The sequence below is a fragment of the Palaemon carinicauda genome, chromosome 10 (assembly GCF_036898095.1).
Source record: "Palaemon carinicauda isolate YSFRI2023 chromosome 10, ASM3689809v2, whole genome shotgun sequence".
In the NCBI taxonomy this organism is placed as follows: Eukaryota; Metazoa; Arthropoda; class Malacostraca; order Decapoda; family Palaemonidae; genus Palaemon; species Palaemon carinicauda.
The window spans coordinates 130928051-130941243 of record NC_090734.1 but is presented as its reverse complement, the minus strand read 5'-3'; the positions used below and the strand labels follow the sequence as shown (position 1 = coordinate 130941243).

At 30.4% G+C, this 13193-nt stretch overlaps 1 protein-coding gene across 1 annotated transcript in view; it reads right to left on the bottom strand.

Annotated features, from left to right (window-relative positions):
- Positions 1 to 9291: 9291 nt before the first annotated feature.
- Positions 9292 to 13193, bottom strand: part of LOC137648254 (uncharacterized) — a 106558-nt gene continuing 102656 nt past the window's right edge. The window contains exons 6-7 of the mRNA XM_068381179.1: positions 13036 to 13184; positions 9292 to 9473 (exon numbers count right to left, since the gene is read on the bottom strand). Of these exons, the coding sequence (XP_068237280.1) occupies positions 9292 to 9473; positions 13036 to 13184 (331 nt within the window). The remainder of the gene's footprint in view (positions 9474 to 13035; positions 13185 to 13193) is intronic.

The following is a 13193-nucleotide window of genomic DNA, read 5'->3' as shown; positions in this document are numbered from 1 at the left end:
GTTTAGAGTCGCTGCCGATCTTGGAGCCTTTGGGTGAGGTGACGTCTCTTGACTCTGCAGTCAATTCAATTAGGAAAAAAGGATTGACCTCAGAGATGGTTACTTTGGGAGCTCTTCGTCGTTCAAGGGACACCTGCGAGGCCAATGGCGTAGGAGGTTTACTCAAAACTCGGCGTCGTAAGAGGGTTGATTGTAATCCCAAGTTTCAAATTCTGTCGTTAAATTGATTCTAATAAGCGCAGTGTCGTATATTAGGGTTACTAGAAAACTCAGTGTCCCGTAACTTCGTGTCATGGAAGGGTTGAAATTTAACGGTATATGGTTATTAGTAAACAGTTATGAATAACAAATTAAGCAGTGTATATTCTCTGCCGTAAACTCAATTATTATAATTATTGCCTAAGGTTAAACCATACACTTTCAACTGTTAATGATGTACGTGGAAAATCCCATCGGATCAACACCATCTTCATAGCCTCATGCTGCAGTAATCCTCGGAAGTGTTCGTTGCGTCATTATCCGCTCATTCACGTTTACCTTCGGGTGATATCCTGCTTCGTACGTTGCCCATCTAGTGGCGTCAGGTCCCCTCCGGAATTCTTGCTCCTCCTTGGGCAGCAGAAAGTCGTTATCGTTTTTGTTTTGGTGTTGATCTTCGGTGACTCAACTACGGTTTCTTGGTCTCAGGGATACGTTATTATCGCCATTGGCGTATCCTCCTCCTCCTCCTCCTCCTCCTCCTCCTCCTTCTTCCTTTTAATTAATCTTTCTCCTGTTCTCTTTCTCATTTCCACATTCCTCCTCTTATCTCCTGCCCTTGGTCTTATAGCATCTTGCTTTTCCAATTAGGGTTGTAGCTTAGCTAATAATAATAATAATAATAATAATAATAATAATAATAATAATAATACTCCCATATCATGATCCCTTCAAGCTGCCTTTTTTTTTTTTTATCTCGTCCTGGGAATTATGCGTCCCAAAGGCCTTGACCTTGGCATTACTTTGACCCAGTCCTGCGTTGGTAATTCCTTTGACCTCGGTCAGCGCCATATAATGCATTTGCAGACTTTTATGGAACTTAATTGTTAGTTGGAATTTGGGGTCCACCATCCCAAACATGGTAATAGTGATAATAGTAAATTTTTTTTTTTTTTTGAAAATATTACTACTAGACTATTTTTAATGTGTATTTATAAACATGGCAATGAAAGTTTATTTTTTTATTTGTTTAGAAGACATTGTTAGACTTTGTGTTATATCTAACCAATCCTCTTAAGGGAAGATTTATATTCAAAGTAACCTTTTGATATATTTAAAGATTGGCAGCTAACCACTACTTGATAGATATGCTGGAGAGAGAACTTTTGTTTTATATTAAATCGAAGTCAATTTTTATTATAGCTTTATATGAAAGGGAATTCAATTTTTATTATAATTGTATATAAAATCGAAGTAAATTTTTATTATAGGATTATATCAAATCTAAGTCCATTTTTATTATAGTTTTATATCTAATGGAAGTACATTTTTATTATGCTTTTTAAGCAAATCGAAACCTAAACCTATTTTTATTAAAGTTTTATAGCAAATCGAAGTCCATTTTTATCAAAGTTTTATATAAAAATCGAAGTCCATTTTTATTAAAGTTTTATAGCAAATCGAAGTCCGTTTTTATCAAAGTTTTATATAAAAATCGAAGTCCATTTTTATTAAAGTTTTATAGCAAATCGAAGTCCGTTTTTATCAAAGTTTTATATAAAAATCGAAGTCCATTTTTATTAAAGTTTTATAGCAAATCGAAGTCCGTTTTTATTAAAGTTTTATATAAAAATCGAAGTCCATTTTTATTAAAGTTTTATAGCAAATCGAAGTCCATTTTTATTAAAGTTTTATAGCAAATCGAAGTCCATTTTTATCAAAGTTTTATATAAAAATCGAAGTCCATTTTTATTAAAGTTTTATAGCAAATCGAAGTCCGTTTTTATCAAAGTTTTATATAAAAATCGAAGTCCATTTTTATTAAAGTTTTATAGCAAATCGAAGTCCGTTTTTATCAAAGTTTTATATAAAAATCGAAGTCCATTTTTATTAAAGTTTTATAGCAAATCGAAGTCCGTTTTTATCAAAGTTTTATATAAAAATCGAAGTCCATTTTTATTAAAGTTTTATAGCAAATCGAAGTCCGTTTTTATCAAAGTTTTATATAAAAATCGAAGTCCATTTTTATTAAAGTTTTATAGCAAATCGAAGTCCGTTTTTATCAAAGTTTTATATAAAAATCGAAGTCCATTTTTATTAAAGTTTTATAGCAAATCGAAGTCCATTTTTATTAAAGTTTTATAGCAAATCGAAGTCCATTTTTATCAAAGTTTTATATAAAAATCGAAGTCCATTTTTATTAAAGTTTTATAGCAAATCGAAGTCCGTTTTTATCAAAGTTTTATATAAAAATCGAAGTCCATTTTTATTAAAGTTTTATAGCAAATCGAAGTCCGTTTTTATCAAAGTTTTATATAAAAATCGAAGTCCATTTTTATTAAAGTTTTATAGCAAATCGAAGTCCGTTTTTATCAAAGTTTTATATAAAAATCGAAGTCCATTTTTATTAAAGTTTTATAGCAAATCGAAGTCCGTTTTTATCAAAGTTTTATATAAAAATCGAAGTCCATTTTTATTAAAGTTTTATAGCAAATCGAAGTCCGTTTTTATCAAAGTTTTATATAAAAATCGAAGTCCATTTTTATTAAAGTTTTATAGCAAATCGAAGTCCGTTTTTATCAAAGTTTTATATAAAAATCGAAGTCCATTTTTATTAAAGTTTTATAGCAAATCGAAGTCCGTTTTTATCAAAGTTTTATATAAAAATCGAAGTCCATTTTTATTAAAGTTTTATAGCAAATCGAAGTCCATTTTTATTAAAGTTTTATAGCAAATCGAAGTCCATTTTTATCAAAGTTTTATATAAAAATCGAAGTCCATTTTTATTAAAGTTTTATAGCAAATCGAAGTCCGTTTTTATCAAAGTTTTATATAAAAATCGAAGTCCATTTTTATTAAAGTTTTATAGCAAATCGAAGTCCGTTTTTATCAAAGTTTTATATAAAAATCGAAGTCCATTTTTATTAAAGTTTTATAGCAAATCGAAGTCCGTTTTTATCAAAGTTTTATATAAAAATCGAAGTCCATTTTTATTAAAGTTTTATAGCAAATCGAAGTCCATTTTTATTAAAGTTTTATAGCAAATCGAAGTCCATTTTTATCAGAGTTTTATATCAAATCGAAGTCCATTTTTATTAAAGTTTTATAGCAAATCGAAGTCCATTTTTATTAAAGTTTTATAGCAAATCGAAGTCCATTTTTATCAGAGTTTTATATCAAATCGAAGTCCATTTTTATTAAAGTTTTATATCAAATCGAAGTCCATTTTTATTAAAGTTTTATAGCAAATCGAAGTCCATTTTTATTAAAGTTTTATATCAATTCGAAGTCCATTTTTATCAAAGTTTTACATAAATTCGAAGTCCATTTTTATTAAAGTTTTATAGCAAATCGAAGTCCATTTTTATTAAAGTTTTATAGCAAATCGAAGTCCATTTTTATTAAAGTTTTATAGCAAATCGAAGTCCATTTTTATTAAAGTTTTATAGCAAATCGAAGTCCATTTTTATTAAAGTTTTATATCAATTCGAAGTCCATTTTTATCAAAGTTTTACATAAATTCGAAGTCCATTTTTATCAAAGTTTTACATAAATTCGAAGTCCATTTTTATCAAAGTTTTACATAAATTCGAAGTCCATTTTTATCAAAGTTTTACATAAATTCGAAGTCCATTTTTATCAAAGTTTTACATAAATTCGAAGTCCATTTTTATCAAAGTTTTACATAAATTCGAAGTCCATTTTTATTAAAGTTTTATAGCAAATCGAAGTCCATTTTTATTAAAGTTTTATAGCAAATCGAAGTCCATTTTTATTAAAGTTTTATAGCAAATCGAAGTCCATTTTTATTAAAGTTTTATATCAATTCGAAGTCCATTTTTATCAAAGTTTTACATAAATTCGAAGTCCATTTTTATTAAAGTTTTATAGCAAATCGAAGTCCATTTTTATTAAAGTTTTATAGCAAATCGAAGTCCATTTTTATTAAAGTTTTATAGCAAATCGAAGTCCATTTTTATTAAAGTTTTATAGCAAATCGAAGTCCATTTTTATTAAAGTTTTATATCAATTCGAAGTCCATTTTTATCAAAGTTTTACATAAATTCGAAGTCCATTTTTATCAAAGTTTTACATAAATTCGAAGTCCATTTTTATCAAAGTTTTACATAAATTCGAAGTCCATTTTTATCAAAGTTTTACATAAATTCGAAGTCCATTTTTATCAAAGTTTTACATAAATTCGAAGTCCATTTTTATCAAAGTTTTACATAAATTCGAAGTCCATTTTTATTAAAGTTTTATAGCAAATCGAAGTCCGTTTTTATCAAAGTTTTATATAAAAATCGAAGTCCATTTTTATTAAAGTTTTATAGCAAATCGAAGTCCGTTTTTATCAAAGTTTTATATAAAAATCGAAGTCCATTTTTATTAAAGTTTTATAGCAAATCGAAGTCCGTTTTTATCAAAGTTTTATATAAAAATCGAAGTCCATTTTTATTAAAGTTTTATAGCAAATCGAAGTCCATTTTTATTAAAGTTTTATAGCAAATCGAAGTCCATTTTTATCAAAGTTTTATATAAAAATCGAAGTCCATTTTTATTAAAGTTTTATAGCAAATCGAAGTCCGTTTTTATCAAAGTTTTATATAAAAATCGAAGTCCATTTTTATTAAAGTTTTATAGCAAATCGAAGTCCGTTTTTATCAAAGTTTTATATAAAAATCGAAGTCCATTTTTATTAAAGTTTTATAGCAAATCGAAGTCCGTTTTTATCAAAGTTTTATATAAAAATCGAAGTCCATTTTTATTAAAGTTTTATAGCAAATCGAAGTCCATTTTTATTAAAGTTTTATAGCAAATCGAAGTCCATTTTTATCAGAGTTTTATATCAAATCGAAGTCCATTTTTATTAAAGTTTTATAGCAAATCGAAGTCCATTTTTATTAAAGTTTTATAGCAAATCGAAGTCCATTTTTATCAGAGTTTTATATCAAATCGAAGTCCATTTTTATTAAAGTTTTATATCAAATCGAAGTCCATTTTTATTAAAGTTTTATAGCAAATCGAAGTCCATTTTTATTAAAGTTTTATATCAATTCGAAGTCCATTTTTATCAAAGTTTTACATAAATTCGAAGTCCATTTTTATTAAAGTTTTATAGCAAATCGAAGTCCATTTTTATTAAAGTTTTATAGCAAATCGAAGTCCATTTTTATTAAAGTTTTATAGCAAATCGAAGTCCATTTTTATTAAAGTTTTATAGCAAATCGAAGTCCATTTTTATTAAAGTTTTATATCAATTCGAAGTCCATTTTTATCAAAGTTTTACATAAATTCGAAGTCCATTTTTATCAAAGTTTTACATAAATTCGAAGTCCATTTTTATCAAAGTTTTACATAAATTCGAAGTCCATTTTTATCAAAGTTTTACATAAATTCGAAGTCCATTTTTATCAAAGTTTTACATAAATTCGAAGTCCATTTTTATCAAAGTTTTACATAAATTCGAAGTCCATTTTTATTAAAGTTTTATAGCAAATCGAAGTCCATTTTTATTAAAGTTTTATAGCAAATCGAAGTCCATTTTTATTAAAGTTTTATAGCAAATCGAAGTCCATTTTTATTAAAGTTTTATATCAATTCGAAGTCCATTTTTATCAAAGTTTTACATAAATTCGAAGTCCATTTTTATTAAAGTTTTATAGCAAATCGAAGTCCATTTTTATTAAAGTTTTATAGCAAATCGAAGTCCATTTTTATTAAAGTTTTATAGCAAATCGAAGTCCATTTTTATTAAAGTTTTATAGCAAATCGAAGTCCATTTTTATTAAAGTTTTATATCAATTCGAAGTCCATTTTTATCAAAGTTTTACATAAATTCGAAGTCCATTTTTATTAAAGTTTTATAGCAAATCGAAGTCCATTTTTATTAAAGTTTTATAGCAAATCGAAGTCCATTTTTATTAAAGTTTTATAGCAAATCGAAGTCCATTTTTATTAAAGTTTTATAGCAAATCGAAGTCCATTTTTATTAAAGTTTTATAGCAAATCGAAGTCCATTTTTATCAGAGTTTTATATCAAATCGAAGTCCATTTTTATTAAAGTTTTATAGCAAATCGAAGTCCATTTTTATCAGAGTTTTATATCAAATCGAAGTCCATTTTTATCAAAGTTTTATATAAAAATCGAAGTCCATTTTTATTAAAGTTTTATAGCAAATCGAAGTCCATTTTTATTAAAGTTTTATATCAATTCGAAGTCCATTTTTATTAAAGTTTTATATCAATTCGAAGTCCATTTTTATCAAAGTTTTATATAAAAATCGAAGTCCATTTTTATTAAAGTTTTATAGCAAATCGAAGTCCATTTTTATTAAAGTTTTATATCAATTCGAAGTCCATTTTTATTAAAGTTTTATATCAATTCGAAGTCCATTTTTATCAAAGTTTTATATAAAAATCGAAGTCCATTTTTATTAAAGTTTTATAGCAAATCGAAGTCCATTTTTATTAAAGTTTTATATCAATTCGAAGTCCATTTTTATTAAAGTTTTATATCAATTCGAAGTCCATTTTTATCAAAGTTTTATATAAAAATCGAAGTCCATTTTTATTAAAGTTTTATAGCAAATCGAAGTCCATTTTTATTAAAGTTTTATATCAATTCGAAGTCCATTTTTATTAAAGTTTTATATCAATTCGAAGTCCATTTTTATCAAAGTTTTATATAAAAATCGAAGTCCATTTTTATTAAAGTTTTATAGCAAATCGAAGTCCATTTTTATTAAAGTTTTATATCAATTCGAAGTCCATTTTTATTAAAGTTTTATATCAATTCGAAGTCCATTTTTATCAAAGTTTTATATAAAAATCGAAGTCCATTTTTATTAAAGTTTTATAGCAAATCGAAGTCCATTTTTATTAAAGTTTTATATCAATTCGAAGTCCATTTTTATCAAAGTTTTATATAAAAATCGAAGTCCATTTTTATTAAAGTTTTATATCAATTCGAAGTCCATTTTTATTAAAGTTTTATATCAATTCGAAGTCCATTTTTATTAAAGTTTTATATCAATTCGAAGTCCATTTTTATCAAAGTTTTATATAAAAATCGAAGTCCATTTTTATTAAAGTTTTATATCAATTCGAAGTCCATTTTTATTAAAGTTTTATATCAATTCGAAGTCCATTTTTATTAAAGTTTTATATCAATTCGAAGTCCATTTTTATCAAAGTTTTATATAAAAATCGAAGTCCATTTTTATTAAAGTTTTATATCAATTCGAAGTCCATTTTTATCAAAGTTTTATATAAAAATCGAAGTCCATTTTTATTAAAGTTTTATATCAATTCGAAGTCCATTTTTATCAAAGTTTTATATAAAAATCGAAGTCCATTTTTATTAAAGTTTTATAGCAAATCGAAGTCCATTTTTATTAAAGTTTTATATCAATTCGAAGTCCATTTTTATCAAAGTTTTATATAAAAATCGAAGTCCATTTTTATTAGAGTTTTATATAAAATTGAAGTCCATAATTATTAAAAACGCTGGTGTTGTCCCCTGTGTGTGGGTTTGGTTCCTAAGATTAATACAAAGTACGACATGTGGACTTCTTAATGCGAAATTCCTCCATTTGTTTTAAAGTTACCTGCCCTAAAAATCTCGTAGTATTTTGTGCGATAAAAGACGAGTTCGGTGGGGTCATGGTTTAAAGCCCACTCATGAATGGCAGAAGCAAGGGACAGTGAAATTGCCCTATCAAGCAGGACAATGTCCTAGAGACACCATATATCATATGATCAGCGCCCAAGCCCCCTCTCCACCCAAGCTAGGACCAAGGAGGGCCAGGAAATTGGTGCTGATGGCTCGGCAGATGACCTATAGGTTCTCCCAAACCCCCCATCGTTAGCTCTCAAAGAAGGTGAAGTTGCAGCGACCAAAGGAACTAACGAGTTTGAGCGGGACTCGAACCCCAGTCTGGCAATCACCAGACAAGGACGGTACCACCAGGCCTCCACAACCCTGTGTAGAATGGATGCCTGGATGGATTTAGATTGGCCTCACTAAAAGGGGACCACGGGCTCTTGCCAATTACTAGCAGCCCGTAAGTGGGTTATGGATGTAAGGAGTGTAATGAGAGCACCATGGCGACCGTGGCAGGAGTCCGAAGCTCAGCATAGGAGCCGCAAAGCAAACGTCGTTCCCAAACCCGGATGCTCTTCGGTCCTGGATAAATTTGACTTAATCTTATTTCAGCGATCCCGAAGAAGGAAATGAATGGTTGCGTAGAAGTCCTTACCACTCGCATCTGATTTTGTCACTGGCTGTATTTCTTCTAATTGTGAATGTCTACCAAATATGAAACCGAGTGTCTATTTGTTGCCCAGACTTGAAAGTTTAGGGAGGAAGTAAAAGGGGAAACGGAAAAAAAATCCTCAAACGTGAAAAAAACCTATTATAGATATATGTACTAATTGTAAGTATGATTTCTGTCATGGCAGCATCGTTTTACACTTGTTGGAGGATTAGTGATGTTACTCCAGTTGGTAAATGCGTTTGTGGTAGCTCTAACCTTGCCGATTATCGCCTAATTTCTATAGTGCCATATTTTCTACATTTTTAACGTGTTTCAGTAAAACGTCTAATAATTTTCAATGCTGTTCAAAAATTCCTTAATTGTGTTCTGGAAGTTCGTTTGATTGGCTTTGATTTTAGTGCTGCCTTTGACCGCGTTAGTCATTAGGCATTTTTTTTCACCGACGTGATTGGTGGCGTTCTTTCTGACATTATTATTATTATTATTATTATTATTATTATTATTATTTATTTATTTATTTTTTAAGTATTACGGTGCAAAGATTAGTCATTAATGAGCCCCGTAGTGACAAAAGGAATGTGATATCTGGTGTTACTAGTGTTGTGTTCTCGGCCCATTACTTTTCTTACAATATAAGAAAACCTCCTTGGGGTTCGAGTCCTGCTCAAACTCATTAGTTCTTTTGGTAGCTGCAACCTCACCATCCTTGTGTGCTAAGGATAGTGGTTTGGGGAGCCTATAGTTCTATCTGCTGAGTCATAAGCAGCCATTGCCTGGCCTGCTTGGCCCTAGCTTGGGTGGAGATTTAAGGGTATTATCCTGCTTGATGGAGCAGTGTCACTGTTCCTTGCCCCTGCCATTCATGAGGGGCCTTTAAACCTTTAATACGTGTAGAGATCAAGCTTGTTGCATATACAGATGATGCTACTCTTTTCGCATCAGTTCCATCCCCTGACTGTAGATCTGGTGCTGCTGAATCCTTTAAGAGAGGTCTAGCTAGAATTAATGTATGGTGCAAATTATAGGTCAGGGAGTTGAACCTTAACGAAACTCATAAACATTATTGTTAGTAGGTCAAGGGCAGTGGCTCTTCAACATCCTGATCTTTGCACTGACTGTCTCTTTAATTCTATACGACTCCTTTAAACTTTTAGGTGTGATTTTTTATTGCAAATTTACATACGAGAACCCCATACGGTCTATGTCTTCACCAGTTACAAAGAAAAGGCTTATTGACAAAGTCTTTAAAGATTTCAGTGATCAATCTATTCTGAAGAAATGTTTTAATTTTTTTCATTCTACCTTGTTTCGAGTAATTTCTCCTGTATGGTCTTCGGATGCTGACTTTTCTCTTAATTTCTTGGAGGAAAATGTGCCGTCTAATGAATAGTATTCCTGATATGGATATTGATCTCTGATATCGTCGTTCAGTTAGTTCATGTTACATAAGATTTTACATAATCCTGACCATCTTTTGCATTCAGATCTTCCCAAACTGTACCATCCTGTACGTGTTACTAGCTATGCAGTTAATTCTAACAGTCACGCCTTCTCCATCAAAAAAGTTCAAATACATTCTATTCTAGAAGTTGTATTCCAGCTGTGACCAGGTTGTGGAATAGTCTCCCTCATGTAGTGGTTGAATAGGTTGAACATCAGAGGTTCTTATGTATCAATGATCTACTTTAACCTTATTACTAATTGTGATATATTTTATATTATCTTTTATATAATTTATTCGTTATTTCTCCATTTCCTTTCCGCACTGGGTTGTTTTCCTTGTTGGAGCCATAGGACTTGTTGCATCCTGCTTTTCTAGGTTGTAGCTTGGCTAGTGATGATAATAATAATAATAATAATAATAATAATCTCCATTATATATCAAAGAACAATTGTCTGGCTATATACAGTGTGTGTGTGTGTATATATATATATATATATATATATATATAGAGAGAGAGAGAGAGAGAGAGAGAGAGAGAGAGAGAGAGAGAGAGAGAGAGAGAGAGAGAGAGAGAGAGAGTGAGTGTCTCCTTCCGGTCACGCTCAGCTCTTCCCATTCGTTGGATAGGAGTGAGAGGAAATAGTCATACCTTGTGAGAGGGGGGGGGGTTTGCTTGTGTGTGCATATCAATCTAAATATTTAGTCGTTATTTTTGATTGGTGCGTATACTAACAATGATGATAATAATAGTAATAATGATAATAATAATAATTATAGACATCTCAAAATTGAAAAAAATATCTATTTGCTTATATGCAATGATATTGTAACAACAAATTTTTACCACGGATGCAAAAGCAAGACACGCCTTTTGAAGGGCGGGTAATTACAGTACTTCATAACTTTTATTATTCAAACTGTCTTCATAAAAACGTAATATTATAGATTTTTTGTTCTCTATTCTAGTAAAGAATCAAGTTGGTATTTTGTTTTCGTGATTAGGGCTATTCAGTCAGTCAGGCTAAGGACAGAATTAGTCCTGTTTTGTAGTATTGTGAGGTAAGTTCATGCACAGATTAAATAGAAATAACTGTATTTATTATTATTATTATTATTATTATTACCAGGTAAGCTATAACCCTAGTTGGAAAAGCAGGGTGCTATAAGCCCAAGGGCTCCAACGGGGAAAAATAGCAACTACCTTTGTATCGAGCAAGAACTGAAAGAAGGTATCTCTTCTTAGAATCTAGTCATGAATGTTAATTTCTAGATAGGTTTTCAGTAACAAAGAGTTTTGATTAATGAATAATCATGGTTTGTTTGTAAATCGTGGTGAATATTTCGAGAAAATCCTTCAGACATTCACGATTTTCAATTATTTTATTTTTCCGTTTTAAATTTTTTTGCTCGTTTAATTGCTATGTAATTATAGATATTTTAGCCTGTGATATGAAACTACTATATCTAGCTGGACTATGTATAAATTCGTTTATCTTTTCTGTATTAGTACAGTGTATTGATGGCAGTAGGTTAATATTTATTTTCTTCACTTTTCTTCGTCCATTTCCCCAATACATTTTCATTTTCAATAAACTTTTATTTTAGTTTATCAAACGTGACTCTTACCTTCAAATAAGGTTTGGCTAACTACTGTCATTAGTTACCTGCCTGCACTGGCATTGGCAACCTCTATTCTTATTAAATACTCTTATTGATCATCCCTTTTCCTTGGTAAAGTACTGTTATTGACTAACTTCTGTCCTTGGTAAAGTACTGTCATTCACCAGCCTCTGTCTAGGGTAAAGTAGTCATTGACCAACCTCTGCCCTTGGTAGAGTACTGCCATTGACTAACCTTCGTCCTTGGTAAAGTACTGCCGTTTACCAATGTCTGTCCTATGTTAAGTACTGCCATTAACCAACATCTGTCCTTAATAAAGTACTGTCATTGACCAACCTCTGTCCTTAATAAAGTACTGTCATTAACCGACCTCTGTCCTATGTAAAGGACTGTCATTGACCATTTTATGTCCTTGGTAAAGTACTCTCATTGATGAACCTCTGTCCTTGGTAAAGTACTGCCATTGACCAACCTGTGTCCGTGGTAAATTACTGCCTTTGACCAATCTCTGTCTTTTGTAAAGTACTGTCATTGACCAACCTCTGTCCTTAGTAAAATACTGTCATTGACCAACCTCTGTCCTATGTAAATTACTGTCAGCGACCAACCTCTGTCTTATGTAAAGTACTGTCATTGACCAACCTCTGTCCTATGTAAATTACTGTCATCAACCAACCTCTGTCCTTGATAAAGTACTGTCATTGACCAACATCTGTCCTTGATAAAGTACTGTCATTGTCCAACCTCTGTCTTTGGTAAAATACTGCCATTGACCAACATCTGTCCCATGTAAAGTACTGTCATCGACCAACCTCTGTCCTATGTAAAGTACTGTTATTGACCAACATCTGTCCTTGATAAAGTACTGTCATTGACCAACCTCTGTCTTTGGTAAACTACTGTCATTGAGGCACCTATTCATATTGGTAAACTACTGTCATTGAGGCACCTACTCCTATTGGTTAGCCCTGTCAGTGGCTATTCTTCTCCATAAACAAGGGTCAAAGGAATCTTTTCATCTATGCACTTTTTTTTTTCTTTTTTTTTTTCATCTTGTTAAATGTAGCCTCAATTATCATTACTTTTATCTGCATTAGAGACCTTTGTTATTTATCATCATTTATAAGTTTCATTTGTTATTTCTTTTATTAATTTTGTTTGCTAATTTGTTTGATTTTTATCTTTCACCGTACCTTTAATCTCTCTCTCTCTCTCTCTCTCTCTCTCTCTCTCTCTCTCTCTCTCTCTATATATATATATATATATATATATATATGTATATATATATATATATATATTGTATATATATATATATATATATATATATATATATATATATATATATATATATATGTATATGTATATATACATACATACATACATACATACATACATTTTAGCTTTTCCAACCAATATTGTACCCTGTCTCTCAACATATATACTATACATACATACACACATTTATGAATACACAAACACACGTATTAAATCTACTGGCATCCTCCAAGACCTTGCCTCCTCCACCAGCTCCATGCTCCATCCTCCCTCTCAACCCGGCCACGAACAGACTCGAGAGGCGACTTGTAGCAGTGTCGTAGGTCCGAGCGAAGCAGCCGCCTTTCAAGACTCCAGTGGCTAAGTCGCTGGTGTGC